The sequence below is a fragment of the Populus nigra genome, chromosome 1, assembly GCF_951802175.1.
Source record: "Populus nigra chromosome 1, ddPopNigr1.1, whole genome shotgun sequence".
Taxonomy (NCBI): domain Eukaryota; kingdom Viridiplantae; phylum Streptophyta; class Magnoliopsida; order Malpighiales; family Salicaceae; genus Populus; species Populus nigra.
Window position 1 is genome coordinate 38351401 of NC_084852.1, and position 21251 is coordinate 38372651.

Sequence of the window (21251 nt, forward strand, 5' to 3'; positions counted from 1 at the left end):
CTATATGAAAAAAGTGATTCCTAAATTATTATTATTATTATTTATAATTATAGGTATGCGAACCAGTTTATATTTATCTTAATTAATTTTTGAGATTTTAAAATTAATCAACATGTAAATCTTCGACAACCCAAGAACTAACAAGTTGAAGTATACTCCTCCAGATTTCTCTAAATTCATATTTACATGACAAAGACAGAGATATGTATGGAATCTTCTTCAATGACGACATCCACTCAAAAATAAAAAACAGCTCGGGAACATGGAGACAGCCGAAAACCATTTGCCCTCATTCTTATCTCCTCACAATACAGAGTAATCCAGCTTTGGTTTTGGAACTTGTTTCTTAACTTTCCTTGTCACCGAAGTCTTTGTATAATAATTGGCCGAGCCCATGGTGGATGCCCTCTTTCTATATATATATATATATATATATATATATATATATATATATATATATATATATATTATTTATTTATGATGAGTGACGTCCATCTGTCATATATTACATGAACATTCTAGCCCCTCAACTTCATCAAAACTAGAAAACAACAAAACATGACAACTATATTAAATCTTTTTTATATTATCTATAAATATTATATATACACAAAAGCCTCAACCAAGGGCAAGTATGAAGTTGTTGAAGCTCAATTTGGACTGGCACATGAAGCTAGCTAAGCTAGCATCAAGGGAGAGTGGTGAGAAATGTGATGTTTTAGTCTGACTGTAATTTTAATACATGAGCTTCTTATTACCATCCATATTGGATATATGACACTTCTACATTGTGACAACATATCCCTTTTACCGGTTTTATACGTTAATAAACTTGAATGTTAATAAAATATACAGTAGAGCCACTCTATTAATTAAAACAAACAAACAAACAAACATATATATATATATATATATATGAAAAGTATAAAAAATATTTTAAATGTATAGAGTTTTAATACTTTTGGCCTGATACAATTTTAGATCTAAGATCTTGGGTTTGACAATAATTATAGACCCAAAATCTTAAGTTTGATGAACAAGCCAAATTCAATTATCTTAGATCTGATAATAATTTTAAACCTAAAATATTGAGTGATGATAAGCCAAATTTAATACTTTTGGGTCTTGTGGCTTAATCAAATTTAAAAATTTTCGGTCTAATAATAATTCTAGATTCAAGATCTTTGGTCTAACGGCTGAATCAAATTTAATAGTTTTGGATCTGACAGTTATACACGACCTAACAATTTTTAGCATAAAAACAGTAAATACAACACCTTTATAATGTTACAGTGTTATCCACTATATAAATATTTTAGGTTTACAATATGATCTATAATGGAATAAATTTATATTTACAGTACTTGTACAATATTTTTTCTAGGCGTTTTAAAGTATAGTACAAGTAGAGTGACTCCATTAATTATATTAGTAGCAGTGAAGACCGAACTAATGAAAATCAATAGTAGAGAAACACCTGGCATTGTTAACCAATTCGTTTTTCTTGGACATTGATTGAAATTAATTTTATCTCTTATAACTATGTGCATTCAAGAATATTTTTTAATATATATAATTTCTTGAATTAAAATATGAAACAATTATGAAAATTAAACATAATTATCATTTAATCAGAATTTTAAGTAAAAATAACTTGGTTGTGATTATAGTAAATGAAACCAGAAAAACAAAAGAGTAGAGAGGAGACATTAATTGATATAAATAATATATATAATTTCTAAGTAAAGATGTTTTTAGATATTAATAATGTAATTAAACCTTCATAATCCAAGTGGCAATTATATATTAAGAGTGTGTTTATTTTTATGTTCAAAAAATACTTTTAAAAATTTATAAATATTTTGATGGTTTTGAATTATTTTGATACATTGATATCAGAAATAAAAAATAAAAAATATATTATTCTAATAAATTTTTAATAAAAATACATTAAAAAACAACCAATAATAAAATATTTTTGATATATTTGTACTAAAACACAAAATTAATAGTGGTACAAAGCTGGAAACACGAGTTGATAAGAAAAAAAAAATTGGAACGCAAGGAAAATTAAACTTTTTATATTAAAAAAAGAAAGAAAGAAAAAGGCGAATTCTTCTTACATTTGTGGAAAGAAATTGAGAATGATTGGCGGGAATGTGCTGCGTTGTAGTAACATGATATATTTTGGCAACTTAAAGACTTGAAGTGGAAAATGAGTAAAAAGACAGGACAAAATTTGCCTGCGAGGAGGCCCTCCGCATAAAAAACAAGAAGAAGGCTGTTTTTAAGTCTTCCAGCCCATACGGTGCACCTCACTGCGGTGCTCCAAATCCCTACCATAACGTAGGACCCACTTATACTGACCTTTCCACGCGGACCTGCCACATCATCCCATCACGCACTTCCCGTGACGCGTGCACTACACAACTCACAAAAAAGTCCCTTGATCCCCGACTCCCACGCTCGTGCCTTCCCCTTAGCCCCCCTCACGTGCACACATAAACGTGTCAGCATCTCCTTCTCTCTGAAGTCAACTTAGTCGCCAGATCCAACGGTCCATGAACCCCTATAAGTACACAACTCAAAAGCTCGGAACAGAAGCTTCAAGTTCAGCTCTTCCAGGACTTTTTCATCAAGTTCTCACTCTAATCAATCAACCAAGCCATGAAATCTGTTCCACTGAGAACCGGTTCATTTCCGATCCAATCAACGGTTCGGCCAGGCTCACCTAAAATCTCTCTAACACGTTACGATTCACCGACTAACATCTTCTCCGGTGTTAGTTCTCCGAGAGATTCGCTGCATTTGGATATCAATCATCACCAGACAGGAGCTCCGATTCGGAGGGCGTTGTCGGAGAGTAATGTCATCAGATCGGAGAGGGAGGCTTCCAGAGGGCTGAAGAAGCCTTCCGGTGCTGGTTCGCGGTCTTTTCCGTCGATGATACCAGAGGTCGAGGAGCATGTGTTTGGGGACAGGGTGGATGATTACGCTGGAATCTGGCCGAAGAGCGGGATTCCATTGGAGGAGTTAGGTTTTTCCGGAGACGGATTCGGTAAATCCTCCGGCGGACATGGGGGAAACGGCCGACATGGGGGAAGCGGCGGCGATGATGTTAGCAAGATGGGTGATTATTATAAGCAAATGTTGAAGTCAAACCCCAACGATGCTTTGATTCTAAGAAACTACGGAAAATACTTACACGAGGTATAAAAAAAACTGAGGAAATGTTTAATTAATTAATGAAATGATTAAGAGGTGGTTTTTATTTGGGTGTGTTGCAAAAATATACTTGATATGAAAAATATTATTTTGTGTTTTTTTATGTCAAAAAAAAATTAATATATATTTTTTAAAAAAAATCACTTTTGTAAAGCAATTATATCACATTTAGTTGACACGAAGTAGCTTGATCGAGCAGTTGTTTATTATTTTATTTTTTTTGGTTTGGTCAAAGGTGGAGGGAGACGCGGAGAAAGCAGAGGAGTACTACGGGAGAGCAATATTGGCGAGTCCAGGAGATGGAGAGGTGTTGTCTTTGTATGGGAAATTAATTTGGGATGCAAAAAGGGACGGGGAGAGAGCTAAATCTTACTTTGATCAAGCTGTTTTCGCCTCTCCTAATGACTGGTAATTTTCACACCACACCCTCCTAATCTCTTGAGTAACTATTAATTAATATTAATGGGATTACGTGACTAATTTACTCCTTTGTTTTTGTCATGTATAGCATGGTATTGGGATCGTATGCAAGTTTTATGTGGGAGGCAGAGGAAGACGGTGACGAGGAGGAGGAGGAGGAGGACAAGAGTGAAGTGTCATCAGCAGCGGCCATGGTTGCTGCATTTTAGCAGAGGGACAGTCCCTTGATTTTACATTTTTAAAGAGGGATTATATAACTAACGAACTTCAATAATTAACAAGAAGAATAAGAAAAGGAGGGTTATATTACTCTATTCTTGTAATCTTAGAGGAAAGCTTCTTGCTTGAATCTGGAAGCTGATAGGGAGAGAATGTGGGGTTTCTACTCGTCGTTTTACCCTTGCTTGATGTTTGTAATTTGTATAGTGTAATCTGTCCAAATCTAAAATATCTTCTCCAAGTCTATTGTCAAATGTGAATATCAATTCTTTCGGATGATTTTGTTTCTGATTTTTTTTTATTTTTTTAAATTATTATTTTTTATTTTTAATTGTTATGATATATTGATGTTTAAAATAAATTTTAATATATTTTTAAATAAAAAACTTCTTGAATTGCCATCTCAATATCAAATATTAATTTTATCAAACACTAACTTCATCTTGGTGGGTATTTTGGGACTTGCGAAATTAGATGCATGAACTCCTCCGTTTTAGTGCACATAAAGCAATGGGTTGCGCAACTAATAGTAATGGCTACACATTTATTTTAAAATAATGCAGCTGCTGGTTTCTTCGAAGTTGAGAAGTATTCTTTTGGCTTGGTGATTGTTGAAACTATAATTAATTAGTCGGCACACTTTTTTTCCGCTAAGGAAGCTGAAAGGAGTTTTCATTTTATTTTTTTAACTCTAAGCGTAGTAAAATAAAATTAATAAAATAATATGGTGCAAAATATATTTAAATAGATGATAAAGTTTAAAAATTTACACATTTACTATTCACCCGGGAGTGTAATTTATAACTTTTTTAAATTCTAAAATTATTGGGTATAAGATTTAATAAAAAATAAAAAGATTTTTTGAAGAAACATCAAAAATATGATAATGATATCATTGATAATGTTGAAAAGATCTCAACAATATGAATCCAACAACACACAAAAAAATTACTAATAATGACTGGAATGGACCACACGAGTCGTCCAAAAATATCAGAACTCACCTGATTTTAAGGCGCTCATATGACCCATTCCGGTCACCATTAGTGATTTTTTTTTTGTGACGTTAAATTTATTTTGTTGAAATTTTTTAACAGTATTAATGATATCATTAATGAAGTTTCAATGTGTTTTTTCATCTTATTTGTTTTATTGAATTTTTTGTACAATAATTTTATAATTTTTAAAAAAATCCATATAACACTTACAAATTGCATGGTCATCTTCAACTCTCTAATCAATTTTATTTTTTTTACTATGCTAAAAACCAAAAAAACTCAAACCGTAAGTTCCATCTCTGGAAGTGAAAAGGGAGCTTCTTTGCTAATCTGGGCATGCCATATCCCAAGATCATGGCTAATTAACATTACATAATACTTAACACATGGATTCATTGCATACAAGGGAGGGAGGATAAATCCTAAATTGATGTGTATTCTATCCCTGCCACATGTTATGGCATCTCAAATTCCACTGCAGAAAAAAACTCTTAATAATTGAACAAGAACACGCTATAAATTGCCGTGTCATCACGAAGTCCTGGTCTGCATCGTCAATCAGGCAATTGAAACAACAGATTTAACAGTCTCTTTTGAAGGATTCAAAGCCTTCCGAGTCCCTTTAATTAGTTTGCTTATAGTCTCCTTCGCACTCCTGCTTATTGTTTTTGAAACGGTGTTCTTGCCTATGTTTTTGGTTTTGTTCTTCTCAGCATCGCTGATAGACTTGTGTCCTTGGCGGCCAGGCAGAGCAGACCTTGGGCCAGTTGTAGGAACCTGCAAGTCACAAAACATCAATAGTCATAAGATTACGTAGTCTCTATAATGGCCATGAACACCCTGATATATATTCGATGCAACGCAGTTTGATTCTTCTTTCTTGTCTAGTTTAGAAGGATTTATTATTGGAAACCCCTAGAAATAACAACCAAACTACTAGCAAATAACAAAAAGGAGATAGATTCTGAAACTTTTATTGGGAAGGCCTTTCTGGCTTAGAAAATCTAAAAACTTCTCTCTTTTTCCCCTTTTCTTGGACCTAAAAGAAATTTAGACAGCTTACCTTCTTTATCTCAGGTTTTGAGGTCGATTCATACCGACGAATGAAGCTTGGCAATGGCAATGTTTTGAATGATGAGTTCTTCCGAAGTTTATTAGTCTCCGATTCCTCTGCTTGGTTCTTCTGTAATCATTAATGTGTATAAATTTTTAGGTGACGGGAAATTCTTGTATATATAAGTTCAATCAATGGGAGGAAGTACCTAATGTCTGCTGAAATTTATTACAGGTGTCCGAGAATGAAGAGAACGAATATAATAATTAATATACCTTGGGAATGGATTGTGAAGATTTGTTTTGGATGTCCTTCACCTGAATTTTTTCTTTAGTTTTTACACCGTTCTGTTATTTGAAAGCCATAGACATAGCGTCATGAATATTGTTATCAATGAACAAATTAGTTAAATAAAGCTTGCCTGCCTGACTCTCCCCTGAGTCTTTCAGAAAACTAGGTTGTCTCTATAATCAGTTAGGGGAAAGCTTGAGAAGGTATTTCTCATATACTTGGTAATTTTTTTGTCGTTAATCAAAATGGAACTCACCTCAACTCTCGGCCTGGGATTTGATGCAGTAGTAGCACTACGCTTCAGCTTAGAGACCACTAGATCTTTAGCACTAGGCGAGGACTGCACCCTGAATCATGAAGCATTGAAACCGTAAATACTCAAGTATTTCAAGGTGTTAGCTCAGCGTGATGTTATTCTGTTCTCAGTTTGTTTAAATGCCCCTGGCTTTAAGTTGATCGATGTGCTTCAGAACTCTGAAGTAGAGAAAAGGTTGAAACTGCGAAATTCTGATAAACTTACTTGTAGTTGACACTAGCAGATTTGGATAGTTTAGGAAGTTGCAGGTCTTTAAAATCCACCGAAGCTCGTCTTTCTCTAGACATTCTTTTGTCAGTGGCCAAGGAAAATGGTTGAGGAACTGTGATTTTCATCTTGGGAATTTGCTTTGGGGCCTGTTTTGGTTTCTTTGCTATATCTGCCTGGTTTACTCCTACTTTTTTTGCCTGTGATTGCTTGTTATCATCAATAGCTGTTTCTGCTTTGCTTTCATTTTTTTCCTCCTTTATTTCCTTTGGTATTTGTGGCTTTACAACTTCAATACCATCAGCTTTTTCTTCTTTGTTCTCCACTTTTCTTGCATAGTTTTGTACAACATCGGACTCCTCTTCATTAATCTGTTCTTGTTTATGTACTTGTTCAGCTGCTACCTTTTCTTCCATAACTGCACGTAACATTCCAAGAATAAAACGAACAGTTGAGATATATATAAATAATCATTTATAGTATGGTTTAGAAAAAGGAAAAAAGCATAGAAATGAAAAATCAACTCTAAGATGACTAGAGGACTAGGTTGGACAAGGATGAACTTACCTTAAGCTAGCTCAATCTCTTACTGCTGTTGATGCCAGATTACGGAGCCTGATACTAAATATATACTAGTCGTGTGAATTTTTAGTCAACTAGAAAGAAGGGTTTATGGCTATGTAATTGAATAGTGAGCAGAACAATACATTTGGTAATTGGTGGCCAAAGGTTTAGTAATTGGTGCAAGTGGCAGGCAAGGAAGGGCAGACACTGTGACATCTCATGGACCTTCGTCGCTTTGGCTCTATGTTGTGTAATGGTTCGATATGGCATGTTCACCCACTGTGATTGTTGGAGGCCGGCATCTGCATGCTTATCCACTGAGATTTGTCATTAGCAAATGGTTCTATCTGGGGTTAAACTGTGAAAGCCAAGTGTAAATCATTTCCGTTAAAGGCCAAAATCGACAAGGCTGTAGGGTCCTGAGTTGGACATTGCGTATATTTTTTGTGGAGGCTTGAGACGATACCGTGAGTCGGTATCGTGAAACAGCATCGGAAAACTGTTGGGGTGAAACAAACCTGCACGGAAGAAGGAGATGAGAGCAAAATATAAGCAAAGGGTCACAAGACTAAGAATATCGACACCACAGAGGGAAGCCAGCAAGAGTTTGAGCCAGGAATTTCAACGACCAGGTCATGATAAAAACTTAGAGCCCTAACTAAGTACAAATTTGAACGGCAACGGGGGAGAAGTTTAGCAGGCAATAATCAAACTCTTGTAACAATTTATCTTCAGAGAAATGAAAGAAAACGGAAACTAGCTAGGGACGCCAGAGGGTTACATGCATGGCATCAGCTTGAATCAGAACACGAAGGCTAGGAGGATCGATAATTGCTTGGTTGCTAGAGCCAATGCCAGCAGGAAAATCAGAAGGTGTATTTACCTCGCGAAGAAAGAATACGTCTATACATAATTTAAGATATAATAAGCACATAATTCAATACTGTGTATTATTTCTAAATATAAAAAGGATCTTGAATGATCTATACATGTAGTCATACAAACCATCAACAATTTAACAATCAATTCGAATAGCTAACTAGTGATATTTAATAATATAATTCTATATTTTTAAAGTATATATTGCATTAATACTTTAAATGTAACATGAAAAAATTAAGATTATATGTGAGACTCTTTACAGTAATTTTGTTGAATGTGATTTTGTAAATGTTTCATGAAATTTAAATACAATTTCTTAAAAATTAAAAAAAATATAAATCAAGTTGATAACTAATGAGTAAAAAGAGTTCATCACATAACTCAACTTGATTTATTACAAGTAAAATATAAATAACGATTATAAATAACGATTGTGAATATACCAAGATGAATGTGAATATATTAAAAAAATATTTTTTTAATTAATGTGAGTGTTTAGGTTAGTTTGTGCGTACCTCGACTAATTCTATGGATTTTGAAGTTAACGACCATATAAGTCTCTAGTGACCCTAAAATTTATAAGACTCGAACTAATGATTTTTAAAAAATAAATTTAAAATTTAACTAGTTGAATTACAACCTCAAAATTAATATCTTTCAAAAAATACGGGTAACAAATGAGTTAATTTTAAAAACTGTGTGTAAAATGTAAATTATTAAATTACATTTTGCATGAAAACAGTTAAATCAACCTCAAAACTAAAATCGACTCTATTTTTTTTTTTTTTAAAAAAAGAAGAACTTCGAATAACCAAGAAAATAAATTATCATAATTGTGCTTATTTAAAAAATATTCAAAATAACAATGGGCTTTAGGTTTATAAAAAGAGTTTGGACTTTGGAGGCCTGCAAAACCTTCCCAATGCTATAAGTTTATAACATCACTTATAAGTGAATCTCACATCCTCCTGACCGCCTCCCTCCTTCTCCATTCGAAAAACAATGGGCAAAAAGAAACACAAGGAACCAGACACCTCCACAGCCCAGAACCACACGGCTTCTGCTCTTTCCGATGTCTTCAAAACCCTATTCAGCGGCGCCGATCAAACCGCCTCTACCTCCTCCCTTTTCTCTGATAGCAACCCTTTCAAAAGAAAACCCGAAGACCCAAAATCCAACGAAAACCTCAGCACCGATGTCGACACCCAAAAACCCAACCTCTATGAAACTACAGAGAAACTAAAAAAGGTGAAAACTGAAAATCCCAATTTGGGTTTTGAGCCAAAAGAAGAGGAAACGTTAAGGAAGAGAAAGAAGAGAAAAAGAGACGATCTTGAGAGAGAATATGAGGCTAAAAAGTATGGTCCAGTGGTAGATAATGAGGAAAATGCGAGTGTTGTTGTTGGAGCTAAGAGGAAAAACACTGATGATGCTGCGGATGTGCTGGTTTCAAAGGAGAGTGAAGGGTTTGATGATGAGAGCAAGTTGTTGAGGACTGTGTTTGTTGGGAATTTGCCTTTGAAGGTGAAGAAGAAGACACTTATTAAGGAATTTAGTAAGTTTGGGGACGTTGAGTCTCTGAGGATCCGGTCCGTGCCAATTGCTGAAGTAGGTGTACTTTGATTATGATGATTGTGGTTTTTTGTTGTTGATTTGTATTGATTTTGATGGTTTGCTCTGTTGGTTTTCATTTTGGGCAGTCCAAGATACCGAGGAAGGGAGCTATTTTGTTGAAGAAATTTAATGATAATGTTGACAGGTATGCTGTTGTTTTTTGCAGATCTTTGAGATGTAATTTGCTCTTTTTTTCATGTGAAATCAATTAAGGTATCTTTAGATTATGGATTTGTTTCCGTGTTGTTTCAGGACGTATTTATATTCTGATAGTTAGTTTTGATGTCCATTCTCATGCCGTAATTCTAGAATTTCACCTGATCAATGTTACCATGTCTGCTTCCTTTGTTCATCTGATATAAAAAATTTAGCAAGTACTTGTTTCAGTTTTTCGAGGTTTGTTTCAAAATCCTTACAAAATCTATGTTCCCTAGCTTTTTTGTATCATAATCTGGAAAAGAATTAATTAGATGTCCGTAAGCAAAATGGTACATACACATGCTTCTTCTATTGATTAAATGCATGAAAGGGAAACTTGAAGTGAATGATCACTGTGAGGATAAAAAAAAGATGCCTTGGTAATTAACTGAAGAGAAACCAGTGAAAATGTTGATCTTGAGTTACTAGAGCTGGAACTAAACGATAATCCATTTCCAGTGCATGCTTTGTGATTAACTGTCATATCTCAACTTTGAGTTGCATCACTAACAAACAAACCTAATTAATTTAATTATGTATGTTTACTTACTATAGGGTAGTTCACTGCTGGGATCTTCTCTTGCCTATAAGGACGTTCTGTTTAATTAAACTTCGTGTTGTGATTTTGGTTGATCCCTTATATCAATTTCTATTTATTTTCATAGCAATGTCACTTTCTTATGAAGAATACCATGTTTTGCAGTGTTCATGCATATGTTGTTTTCAAGAATGAGCAATCGGCAGAGGCATCTCTCTCCCATAATATGGCTGTGGTATGTTTCATTTCCAAAAGTTGGCTAATCAACATGGTTTCAAGTAAAAAAAGATTATTTTATTCTTTTTGAAATAGGTTGGAAGCAATCACATTCGTGTAGATAGGGCATGCCCACCTCGCAAAAAGTTAAAGGGGTCAGATGCTCCCCTTTATGATAACAAGAGGACAGTTTTTGTTGGTAACCTCCCCTTTGATGTGAAGGTGATCAGCTATGATGTGATTTCTTGATGTGCATTTACTCCCTGTATGCATTTGTTGCTGCCTAATTTTGTTAATCTTATCTGGATATGTCTCTTTCATCTCACTGCAGGATGAAGAACTTTATCAGCTTTTCATTGGTATTAAAGATCTTGCATCCAGTATTGAAGCTGTTCGAGTAATTAGAGATCCTCATGTAGGTCTAGGAAAGGGCATCGCCTATGTGCTGTTTAAAACAAGGGTATGATGCATTGCTATTTAATGCTCAGTTTTTTCAATAATTTTATCATTGAGATTTATAATAACATGCTTTCCTCTTTTAGCACATTCCTAACTCTATTTTTATCTGATGTGACATAACCATTGAAGCTGGTGTTCTGATGAGCTGCCATTTGTACCCCAAATTTAGAAATTTAAGGTTCTTGTAACACTCTGTAGTCAATATTTTAAATTGGATGTTGATTAAGATTTCAAGTTATATCAAGTTGGACCGTTACATACTTAGATTATATAACAAGCTATTAAGAAATAATCCAATTTAAAAAGAAAAGAGCATATTTCACATGAGTGTGAAAGTGTGGTCTTGTTATTTTGTATTTTCTTTCCAGATTTAAGGAGTGGCAAACTATGATTTACTTAGGGAATGGCTGTGATTATTTTTTTGGTAGATTATTTTTATTCTAGTCCAGATATGTATCATTGGAGCTGTCAAGCATCACTTGTAACTTTGTAAGAGATTGAAGCTTTGGCCTGTAGTTCTTGAAATTTTCTTGCTTTGGCAATACATTTGTGGATGGCATGTTAGACTGGGCAAAGAGCATTGTCAGGGCTGGATTTTCATATAGCTGTTTTATGATGATATGCTAGGAAATGAAAGGATGAAGTTTACTTGTGTATGTATTAGTTGATTGTTTTGTGTCGATGTGTTTGGATTCTCTTTTAGCAGTTTAGGATTGTCTTGTTTAAAATTGGGTTTCTGAAAGTTCTTACTCAAGAGTAGCTTAAATTTTATATAAATGCTTTCATTAGTTTGCATAGTGTATTCAATAAATCCAGGGTCTGTTCTGTGAGGTTAACGAGTTCTGAGTGATGGCATGCAGGAAGCTGCGAATTTGGTGATCAAGAAACGGAATTTGAAGCTTCGTGATAGAGAGCTGAGACTATCTCATGCCAGACAGGATTCTACCCCCTCCAAGAGAAAGAACTCATTTGCTGAAGGGACAGCTAATTCACCAAACAAGAGGTTGGCACCAGATTCAAGGGCTCCTTACCATAACAACAGGCCAGATAGGAAGGCTGCCAAATCCTACCAGGGCTTGCGTGCTAGCAAATCTGGTGTGGAGAAGAAAGTCCATGCTCCTGCACATTCAAAGCGAGATGTAGCACCTAAGATGAAATCTAAGCCACGAGAAGAAAAGCATCAGGGGAAAAGACCCGCTGTTGCTAAAAGAAAGGCAAAAGCTACAGCACTCAAGGATGGTGGTGCTTTAGAACCAGCCAGGCAAAAACGCAAGCTCGATAGCCGGACCCCAGACAGTTCCAACAGAAAGAAAAAGGCCAGGAAATTTAGGTAGGAAAACGAGGAGATATAAATGCCTGTGTTGTGAACAATCCCAAAAGACAGCAAGACACCATCTCTTGCAAATAGGGATATTTTCATTCCTTGTTCTAATTTACGTCATAAATCCATGTACAAGTATATTTATCAGCAGTGTATCTGTGACTAGAATGTATTTTTTGTGCACCCTTTATTTCTTCGTGGGATTTCTTGAACTTGGCTTTATGCTTGATTTCTATGGATTTTGGAGTGTTTCAAGGGGTCGCTAGTCGCTAACAACAACTAATTATTGCCCCAAACGCTCTAGGATTGCTGGTTCATGACTACGCCTTGGGAAAAAAAATTCTGAAGGAAATGAAAACTCGATACAGGAGTAGGGATTATGAACTTATGGTCCATAGGAAGAAGGGAGCGCTTTGGTGGTAGTATCTTTATTCTTTTCTAACAAACTATATCTCGATAACATGAATGATTGTCCTTTCCCCGTCCTGTCATGCGTTGTTTAGTGGGAAAGGTCTATTTTGAGTTGGGACTGTAACTTGCAGCTTCAGCTTTGAGAGTTGATGGCTAGCTCAGCAAACCTCAAGCTCAAGCTTTGAATAAAAAGAGAAAAAGTGTTTGATAACTTGTGTAAATAATATTTTTAAAAATTTTAATTCGTTTATTTAAAATAAAAAATATATATTTTCAAATAATTTTAATAGATTAATATCAAAAATAAATTTTTAAAAATAAAAAAAATTATTTTCATTTATTTTTAATTAAAAAATATTTTAAACTGTAACTGCTATCACAATTTCAAATAAATTTTTAGCTCAGAGCAGGCTATAGCATAAAGGAATGAGGGGAAATTTACTATTAAGTTTACTTCCAAAAATAAAATAAAAAAATACAATAAGTTCATCAATTTTACAAGTAACGAATAAGTTAATCTATTGAATTATCTTTTTCAAGAAAACTCCTGGTGCCTTGATTCTAGAAAAATATCGTTCCAAGTACAAGATTCCGTAGGCTATACTATTAAATAATTTTCCATCTAGAAAAAGAAAGTAACAGGTTAGAGAAAGCGATTCTTTAAAAAGTTGGATTTCTAAAGTAAACCGAAGTACAAGAATTTAAGAGTTTATTTTTGGAAATTCTAAAGAATTTAGACTTTTGGAAATCATTAATCTTTTTAAATTCCTGAAGCCGAAATTATTGACAGTTTTCCGATAGAAAAAGCATAACGTCAACGTTTTTTTCAGCCAAAATAATATTTTTTTTACTTAAAATTAATTGTCTTTTTTATGTTTTTGAAACATTTTGATACACCAATATAAAAATAATTTTTTTAAAAAAAATATTATTTTAATATCAGCAAAAAAAACGAAACATTTTAAAAAAATCATTACCCCTCTCAAACACCGCACATCAATGGGTGCATCATCATAAATTGATTAACATAGTATTGCAACTGTGATAAACCCTGCGAGGCTGCAACAGGAGAAAATCTCTGGTTAAGACCTTTTAATGTTTCTAGCAGAAAGGATGTGCATATCTTTGAGATTGATTACTCTCTCTGTTTTTTTTTAGGCATTCAAAATATACAGGTTACCACCCATCCCACAACTCCAGTACAAATAAAAAACCCCAACAGGAAAATGAGCTCGTGCACGCCAGGCATCCTCCCGAGATCATCATCTCTGGCATCTGCAGCTTTGACAGTGAAATCCACAAATAGGGACAGCTGTGACTTACATTTATTTGATGTACGGAAACGAAGAGGCACCGTAATGCCTGCTAGGTGGCTGAAGACGTATGTACATCAAGCAAGTATTTCCAGAAAAACACTATGATTTACTCTTGCTTATTAATGTAGGGGTAATAGAAACAATCCCGATGAGGAATAGAGTGGCAATGGAGTTGAAGTCATAAAGATCGCCTATAGATTGCAATTCTCCAAGAGCTATTCCAGCCTGCATGATAACCAGGTGTCCAACATATTTAGAAAGCAGCAACGACATGTAAGTTCTCCGTTAATGACATCCTTAACAATTCAAAATTCATACACCTTTGCAATTCTTAATCAATCAGCTCACATTGCATTTGATTTTTACAGCTTATGACTCATAGACTGAGGTAGAACATCATGCATATATATGATGCTTTATATATATAATGGCATTTACTCCAATAAAAAGTAGACTCTGTTATTCTCTTCTCAGAGTATTGGTAACACCAGACACCAGTTGATTTTTTAGCACTGCTTTTGCCAGATGAAGAGAGAGATTCAATGAAAAAAAAACCTAAGCTTCACAAGTAAATACCTTAACAGTGACATAAGCAGCAGGAACAAGTCCGATCAAGGTTGCCAGGAAGAAAATGTGATAAGGAACATCAACTATTGGTGAAGCAACATTAATAAATGTATTTGGTAAAGTTGGGGTTAGTCTTAAGAAAAGCATGTAGTTCAACAATCCTCCTCTTCTTCTAGCCACCTGAGAGTGAAAGAAACAATTTTCTGACAATTTTCCAGCAAAAATAAACACACGTTATGCAGGAGTTGAGATTCACCTGCTCTTGGAAGAAACTAAGCTTGTCAGGCCAGAGACTGAAGACAAGAGGGCGCCCGATTAATTTTGACAGGAAATAGCAAGAAGAAGCACCAGCAGTGGCAGTGAACACCACCAAAGCTACACCTTTAAATACTCCAAAAAGAGCCCCAGCAAGCAATGACATAAAAACAGTGCCAGGGATCATAAAAGTCTGCATGAAAATGTAGACCACACAGTATCCCACCAGGACTTGTGCAGTGTAGTCACTTGTATAAGTTTCAAGGTGATCCCTGCAGAATAGCATCCACATTATACTATACACATATGATCAGGAAAAACACAATTGCAGTAATTTGAAGCAAAGAAATTATGAGTAGCAAGTGAAAGGAAACACAGAAGCAATATCTTTTGATATGAAAAAATCACAGAGTCAGTACAAATTTCCAGTAATATTTTAACAAAGTCTTAGCACCTTGAGATCGCATGAGATGTACAGATTCATTTATCCCAAGAGGACAGGTATATCAAGTAGTACATTACAAGAAAAATCCAACAATACTTGTCATTAGTTCAAGTTCCTATATAATAACCATTAAACAAATTCTAAGCTTTGGCTCAACTTGCAAAGCAACAGAAGTTCAAATGTAGACCACCTGCATATGAAGGTTTAAATGCAGTGAACCTTCCAAAAATCCTTGATTTGAATAATCCAATTGGGTCATAAAATTTACACCCATTTTTTATATCAACCAGAGCAGAGCAGAGCAATCCCTTGATGTACCAAATTAAACTAATAGATATCGGCAAGTAGAAAGGGAATCCACATTTCACTTTAAAAGGCATGGGTCTTGATTTTGCTTTGATAAAACAGTCAGCTCTTCCTTTACTATCAAACACCCCCCCCCCCAAAAAAAAAAAAAAAAAGCAACCAGCAGAACACAAATGAATGAAATTTATTTAAAAAGCAAGACCAAGATTTGCCCATCTCTTTCAAAAATCCTGAAAAAGTTGAAACAATTCCGTGCAACAGAAAAGGTAGACATGAATGGTAATAGAAAGAAAGAAAGAAAGAAAACCTGAGGATTTGAAGATCTTCAAGGGTGCGAGGGAGCTTGAGGAAACTGTAATCAGATTCAGGCATGGTTAGGTAAACCCCCAAAAGACCCAGAACGAATCCCAACAGAACAGAGGAAGCAGCAGCAACCTCCCAGGAGCTCAAAGGAAATCTGGATCCCACATGTCCTCCTTTTCCCTTCATCTCTCACAAACTCCCTTCTTTCTCCTTCGATATCTTTTTTTGCTTTTTTGCTTTGAAAGGGAGAGAGGGAAGGGAAGGGAAGGGAAGGGAGGGAAAGGTTTAAGTTAGAGCTGCTTTGCTTTTAGGACACTCCTTCCTTCCTTCCTTCTCTCTGTTTGGTGTGTTTTAAATACGGTTTCTGTCTCTCTCTCTCTCTCTCTCTCTCTCTGCCTGCATGTTTTTCTTATCTTATGACACCCAATGGAGAGGGAGAGAAAGAATATTCTTTGGAGAGAGAAAATTAAATCCCAAAAGTTACGAGAATCGAGTGAACAAGAGAACGGAAAAATTGCACAATTGTCGTATGTCGACAGTCTTCGGTGGTCCTCTCCCACCGCGTTTTTACTTTTTAGCCATTCTACTAACTACGTTTTGCTTTGGTGCGTCCACGTCGAGACTTGAGAGATGCCGTGGCCTCTCTTTTGGACCCTCATCGCCGCTACTTCTACAGGATTTCCTTTCCCTTTATTTTCATCTTCTTTTTGTTTTATACATTGGACACTTATTTTTGAAGTTAGTCACTTCTAACTTGGTTGTCTACGTGTATTTAAAAAAAAATTATTTTTATATTTTTTTATATTTTTATATATTAAATTTATTTTTTATGTTTTTATTTTATTTTTATGTATTGATATCAAAAATAATTTTAAAAAAATAAAAAAAATATTATTTTAATATATTTCTAAGAAAAAAACACTTTGAACTATAACTACTATTATAATTTTAAATATCAACTAAAACATAGTCATTAAAAACACTACTTACTTTGAAGTCACGACGTAATGAAAAAATTATTAAGAAGATTTATAAGAATTTTTAATATGAATTTAAAATTCTAAACCAACAATTGCAAGTAGTACCATACTTTATACTCATCTATTAATATATTTCTAACATAATCATCTGATAGGTGGTCTAGTAGTAGAACTAAGAGATTTGTTTTCCTTGTAATCTCAGATTCAAGCCTTGTTGTTACTAATATGATGATCATTAGAGATTTACATGGTCGTTAACTTTAGGGGTCGTGAGATTAATCGAGGTGCGTACAAAGTGACCCGGACACCAACATTTGTGTGTGTGTTTGTAACATTTTATAAAATCTCTCCAATATATGCGGTAATTTTCAAGTAAAATGAAAAAAATAAAAATTTGGCCAAAAGAAAAGATAGGCCATAGCATCAATCAAGCAATTATTAATATGTGCGTAAAAAAAAAAGGGTGAACTATCAAGGTCCAACAACAGGAACAATAGAGCAAGAGATTTATTACACGTGAGGTAAGCCGTGAAAGCACGTGGAAAGTTGGAAACGGCACGATGACAATTGACATGGGGACGATAATGATTGGCGGGCGTCAAAAGAGGCCTGCATGTGCGCTTATCTCGCTGCATCCTACACCTCACCCAACCGTCGCACATTTTTTATTTTATTTCTACTTTATTAACTTTTTAAGTTTAACTACCAAATTATCCTTTTGTTCTTTTCCAATCATTCGGCTTTGGAGGGAGCCACCCTGCCAGCAAGCCACTTGTCCATTCTTAAATAATGTATTGTCTTTCAGGTTTTTTTTTACTGATTTTATTTTTTTTAATTCATCATTGTATACTTTGTCGGTTGGGATTTGAATATGACAACTCGTTCCGCTTCGCTTGTTATACGATTGTCGTGATGTGAAGAAAACACTCCACGTATGCACTATAAAAAATCACCATGGATCACCTAATAATGTATTTTTCATTGGAATACTGCTCTAATTATTATTTTTTTTGTTTTAAAAGCTTTTTTATTTTAGTTATTATTTTTTAAAAAAATTATCCTTATACACTGCATTGACTAACTTGTTATAGAATTCTCGTGCTGTCAAAAAAATATCATAACATTAAATTATTGCTCGATTTAATAAGATAAAATTTAATTTTATTGATAAAAATAAATTAAAACATCTAGGATTAAATTTAACACTTGAACAAAAATGAATCCTTTTACTCTCTTTTTTCATTGTTCATGAGGCGCTTTTCTAGAATTTCATTCTTGATTTTTTTTTTCATGTTTATTAAGGTTTTTTTTATTTTAATCCAAAACTTTATTTTATTCACTTTTTAATCTCTAAATTTAAGAAAAGTTTGCTGGAAATTATGTAGAAGAGAGAAAGTAGTTGGCAAACCACATTCCAACAATAAAAAAAAATTGTTTTTAGTGTTAATGAGTTCCATTTTATTAAAATGGTTTCATTGAAATGTTTTTGTTGTCTTCATCTTGCTAAAAAAAAATTGAAGTTGAGAAAAAAAATTATTTATTTTTTTGTTTTTAAACTGATTTAGAGATATTTTACGTTGAGAAATTAGTTTATTAAGATTATAAAAATATTTATACATAAAAAAAAGTTCAAATTGAGTTTACAAGGTCAAAAAAGTCAACTCGATCTTCCAATCACTTTTCTGGTGATCAGAATTTGGGCAAGCACGTGATGTATAGTTTGTTTTATTAAAAAAAATAATAAAAAGAATAAATAATATGTCGTACACTCTTCATAAAAAGAAATAGGAAGAAAAAGGTCAGGTGTGCATGCCTTCTTTCTATTAGGCTAGGGGCGTGGACCCATCTTTTTGCCCTCGATGTTAGCCCTTTTCTCTTCTTTTTTTCATTTGTTTATTAATTGTGATTGAAACGGATTGAAAAGAGGCTTAACATGATATTTAAATTACTATTCCATTTTGTTGTGATTCTTAAATAATATTATAGATTTTTATGGGAATGTTAACAAAAAAAAAATTGCAGTTATTCTATACATAATATGCAAAAATAAAAAATTATTCATGAATGTTCAATGAAAATAAAATTTATGTTCTATAAATTTTTTGATAGATTTCTTACATTATTTTATCACATTTATTACTCAATTTAGTCCTTGTTATTTTAGTAATTCATATTTCAATATTAAATTTTATTTTCTTAACACTTCAATCCTTGAATATAGAGAAGAGATAAAGTCACCCAAAAACATTAAAGAAAAAACAAGTTTTTAAAATGTCATATTCTGACCATAAAAAAAAAAGTTATTCTTTATATTAATGAATTTATCTTTTCAAGGGGAATTCAATATTTGTATCAATAAACCCTAGCAGGTGAGGGGGGCTTGGCTTTTAGGCCCAAATGCATCCCTTCGCAAGGAGGAAGGAGGAGCAATTGCATTCACGACCTTCACACTTGTTTAGAAGGTCTCTATCACAACTATGATTGTAGATTTATATATAACCGATTCAAGTGAGATAGTTTTTATTTTTAAATGTTTTTTAAAAGTATGTTTGTTTTGAAAGTATCAAATTAATATATATTTTTAGTATTTTTCTATGACTTTAATGTGCTAATATTAAAAATACAAAATATAAAATTTATTATTTAAAAACATCATCCACTATGGTAACATTAAACATGCACTTAGTCACCTCACAACTAATACCAACAAAGAAATATGGATTTTTAATTAAAACGAAGGTGGTGCGTGCAGAAACTCTCCTGGAGATGTGAATTTGCCATCTTCTTGCTGGAGACCACCTGACCATCTGGCATTTAATTAATTGGATAATTAGAAACGTAAACCCTGGAAATCAAAAGCAAATCTGGGAAATAATAGAAAGTAATACGCGAAGCCCAGCAAAACTAGATCCATGGGCTTCTTGGTTCAATCTAAGGAAAGTGATCAGCGTCCTCATACTGGACCTCCAGTTCCGCTTATTAAATAGCATGACTCGGCCTCCAGTCAAGGCCGATAAAATATCTAAAATAGTAGAGGATATTTTTTAAAATATTTTTTTATTAAAAAAATATTTTTTATTTTTTAAAAAATATTTTTAATATTAATATATCAAAATAATATGAAAACACTAAAATAATATTAATTTTAAATAAAAATAATTTTAAATTTTTTTTAAACATGAAAACAAATAAGACGAGACTCTCTTTCATTCCATCAGAAATGAAGAGCAGATTTTACTTTGATCTCTCTCAATGTTTCGATTTTATGCCAAGAATTTGGTTTGTGGCAATCAGCTCTCACAACTCCTACTGTAATCCACTGTATTTGGTAGCAGGTAGCAGGGGTTTGGACTCTGGAGGATCCCATTGTAGGCTTCATCATTGCATTGAAGGTGCCACCATCACTAATTGTCCCGGAATGGGAAGTAGATCCTCGGCATATGGTTGATAACTTGATACACTATTAAAACGTTCTCAAAACCAATTATTTGGATAAATTCCTTGGAAAACATTAAAAAAAAACATCAAATTAGATTAAACTAGATTTTTTGTCCAAGTTGTCAGATTAACTTTTTATTTCAATATATAAAAATTCAAATGTTAATAATTTATTTGCAATAAAAACTTTTTTATAATATATATTAGATGATATGTTTTTTAAATACTGATATGATGCTATATTGAATATTATTTTTTAAAAAAATTGTAATGGTCATAATATTGAATTTTTTATTATTATTATTTATTAACATGGGTGGTCGAGTTAGCTTACGCGTACCTCGACTAATCCCACGGACCTTGAAATTAACGACCATGTAAGCCTCCAGTAATCTTGACGAGACTCAAACTCGTGATCATTGAGAATCACACCCAAAACCTGATCAATTAAGCTACCCCTCAGACAAATTCTTTTTCATTACTAGTGCTGGTGTCAGACGTTTATTTGGTATTGTGATATTGATTATTTTTAAAAGTGTTTTTTATTTAAAAATATATTAAAATAATATATATTTTTTATTTTAAAAAATTTATTTTTAACATCAGCATATTAAGTGATGTAAAAACATAAAAAAATAATTTAAAGTAAAAAATATAAAATAAAATAAAATGTAATTTAATTTAATTTAAAAATATTTTTGAAACTTA

The 21251-nt window shown here is 33.4% G+C and overlaps 3 protein-coding genes and 1 long non-coding RNA gene across 5 annotated transcripts; 2 read left to right on the forward strand and 2 right to left on the reverse strand.

Moving 5' to 3' along the window:
* The first annotated feature begins 2590 nt into the window (after window positions 1-2590).
* On the forward strand, window positions 2591-4140 carry LOC133690787 (uncharacterized). Its single transcript, XM_062111053.1, has 3 exons — window positions 2591-3210; window positions 3461-3633; window positions 3734-4140. The coding sequence occupies exons 1-3, from the start codon at window positions 2668-2670 to the stop codon at window positions 3852-3854; spliced, it is 837 nt and encodes a 278-aa protein (XP_061967037.1). The 5' UTR covers window positions 2591-2667; the 3' UTR covers window positions 3855-4140.
* A 1022-nt stretch (window positions 4141-5162) lies between these two features.
* Window positions 5163-6467, reverse strand: LOC133681107 (uncharacterized). Of its 2 annotated transcripts, XR_009836421.1 has the most exons (3): window positions 6192-6467; window positions 5926-6045; window positions 5163-5639 (listed from the first exon to the last, which is right to left on the reverse strand). It is a non-coding gene; the product is annotated as an uncharacterized LOC133681107 (long non-coding RNA). The 2 variants fall into 2 exon arrangements; XR_009836420.1 differs by having other exon boundaries at window positions 5926-6467.
* Window positions 6468-9102: 2635 nt separating this feature from the next.
* Window positions 9103-12734, forward strand: LOC133675545 (uncharacterized). Its single transcript, XM_062096962.1, has 6 exons — window positions 9103-9784; window positions 9877-9935; window positions 10692-10761; window positions 10839-10964; window positions 11074-11202; window positions 12062-12734. The coding sequence occupies exons 1-6, from the start codon at window positions 9179-9181 to the stop codon at window positions 12533-12535; spliced, it is 1464 nt and encodes a 487-aa protein (XP_061952946.1). The 5' UTR covers window positions 9103-9178; the 3' UTR covers window positions 12536-12734.
* Window positions 12735-13906: 1172 nt separating this feature from the next.
* On the reverse strand, window positions 13907-16475 carry LOC133696147 (uncharacterized membrane protein At4g09580). The gene is made up of 4 exons (XM_062118258.1): window positions 16130-16475; window positions 15073-15343; window positions 14826-14996; window positions 13907-14474 (listed from the first exon to the last, which is right to left on the reverse strand). Exons 1-4 carry the CDS (start codon window positions 16309-16311, stop codon window positions 14349-14351), a joined length of 750 nt encoding a protein of 249 aa, XP_061974242.1. The 5' UTR covers window positions 16312-16475; the 3' UTR covers window positions 13907-14348.
* Window positions 16476-21251: the final 4776 nt, after the last annotated feature.

Excerpts from the sequence above, each read along its gene's own strand:
- LOC133690787 (XM_062111053.1), top strand. The coding sequence starts at position 2,668 with ATGAAATCTGTTCCACTGAGAACCGGTTCATTTCCGATCCAATCAACG. Across the intron at positions 3,211-3,460 it reads ACGGAAAATACTTACACGAG|GTGGAGGGAGACGCGGAGAA; the intron begins GTATAAAAAAAA and ends GTTTGGTCAAAG. Across the intron at positions 3,634-3,733 it reads TTCGCCTCTCCTAATGACTG|CATGGTATTGGGATCGTATG; the intron begins GTAATTTTCACA and ends TGTCATGTATAG.
- LOC133675545 (XM_062096962.1), top strand. The coding sequence starts at position 9,179 with ATGGGCAAAAAGAAACACAAGGAACCAGACACCTCCACAGCCCAGAAC. Across the intron at positions 9,785-9,876 it reads GGTCCGTGCCAATTGCTGAA|TCCAAGATACCGAGGAAGGG; the intron begins GTAGGTGTACTT and ends CATTTTGGGCAG. Across the intron at positions 10,965-11,073 it reads ACCTCCCCTTTGATGTGAAG|GATGAAGAACTTTATCAGCT; the intron begins GTGATCAGCTAT and ends ATCTCACTGCAG.
- LOC133696147 (XM_062118258.1), bottom strand. The coding sequence starts at position 16,311 with ATGAAGGGAAAAGGAGGACATGTGGGATCCAGATTTCCTTTGAGCTCC. Across the intron at positions 14,997-15,072 it reads TTAGTTTCTTCCAAGAGCAG|GTGGCTAGAAGAAGAGGAGG; the intron begins GTGAATCTCAAC and ends TTTCACTCTCAG. Across the intron at positions 14,475-14,825 it reads CTGCTTATGTCACTGTTAAG|GCTGGAATAGCTCTTGGAGA; the intron begins GTATTTACTTGT and ends GTTATCATGCAG.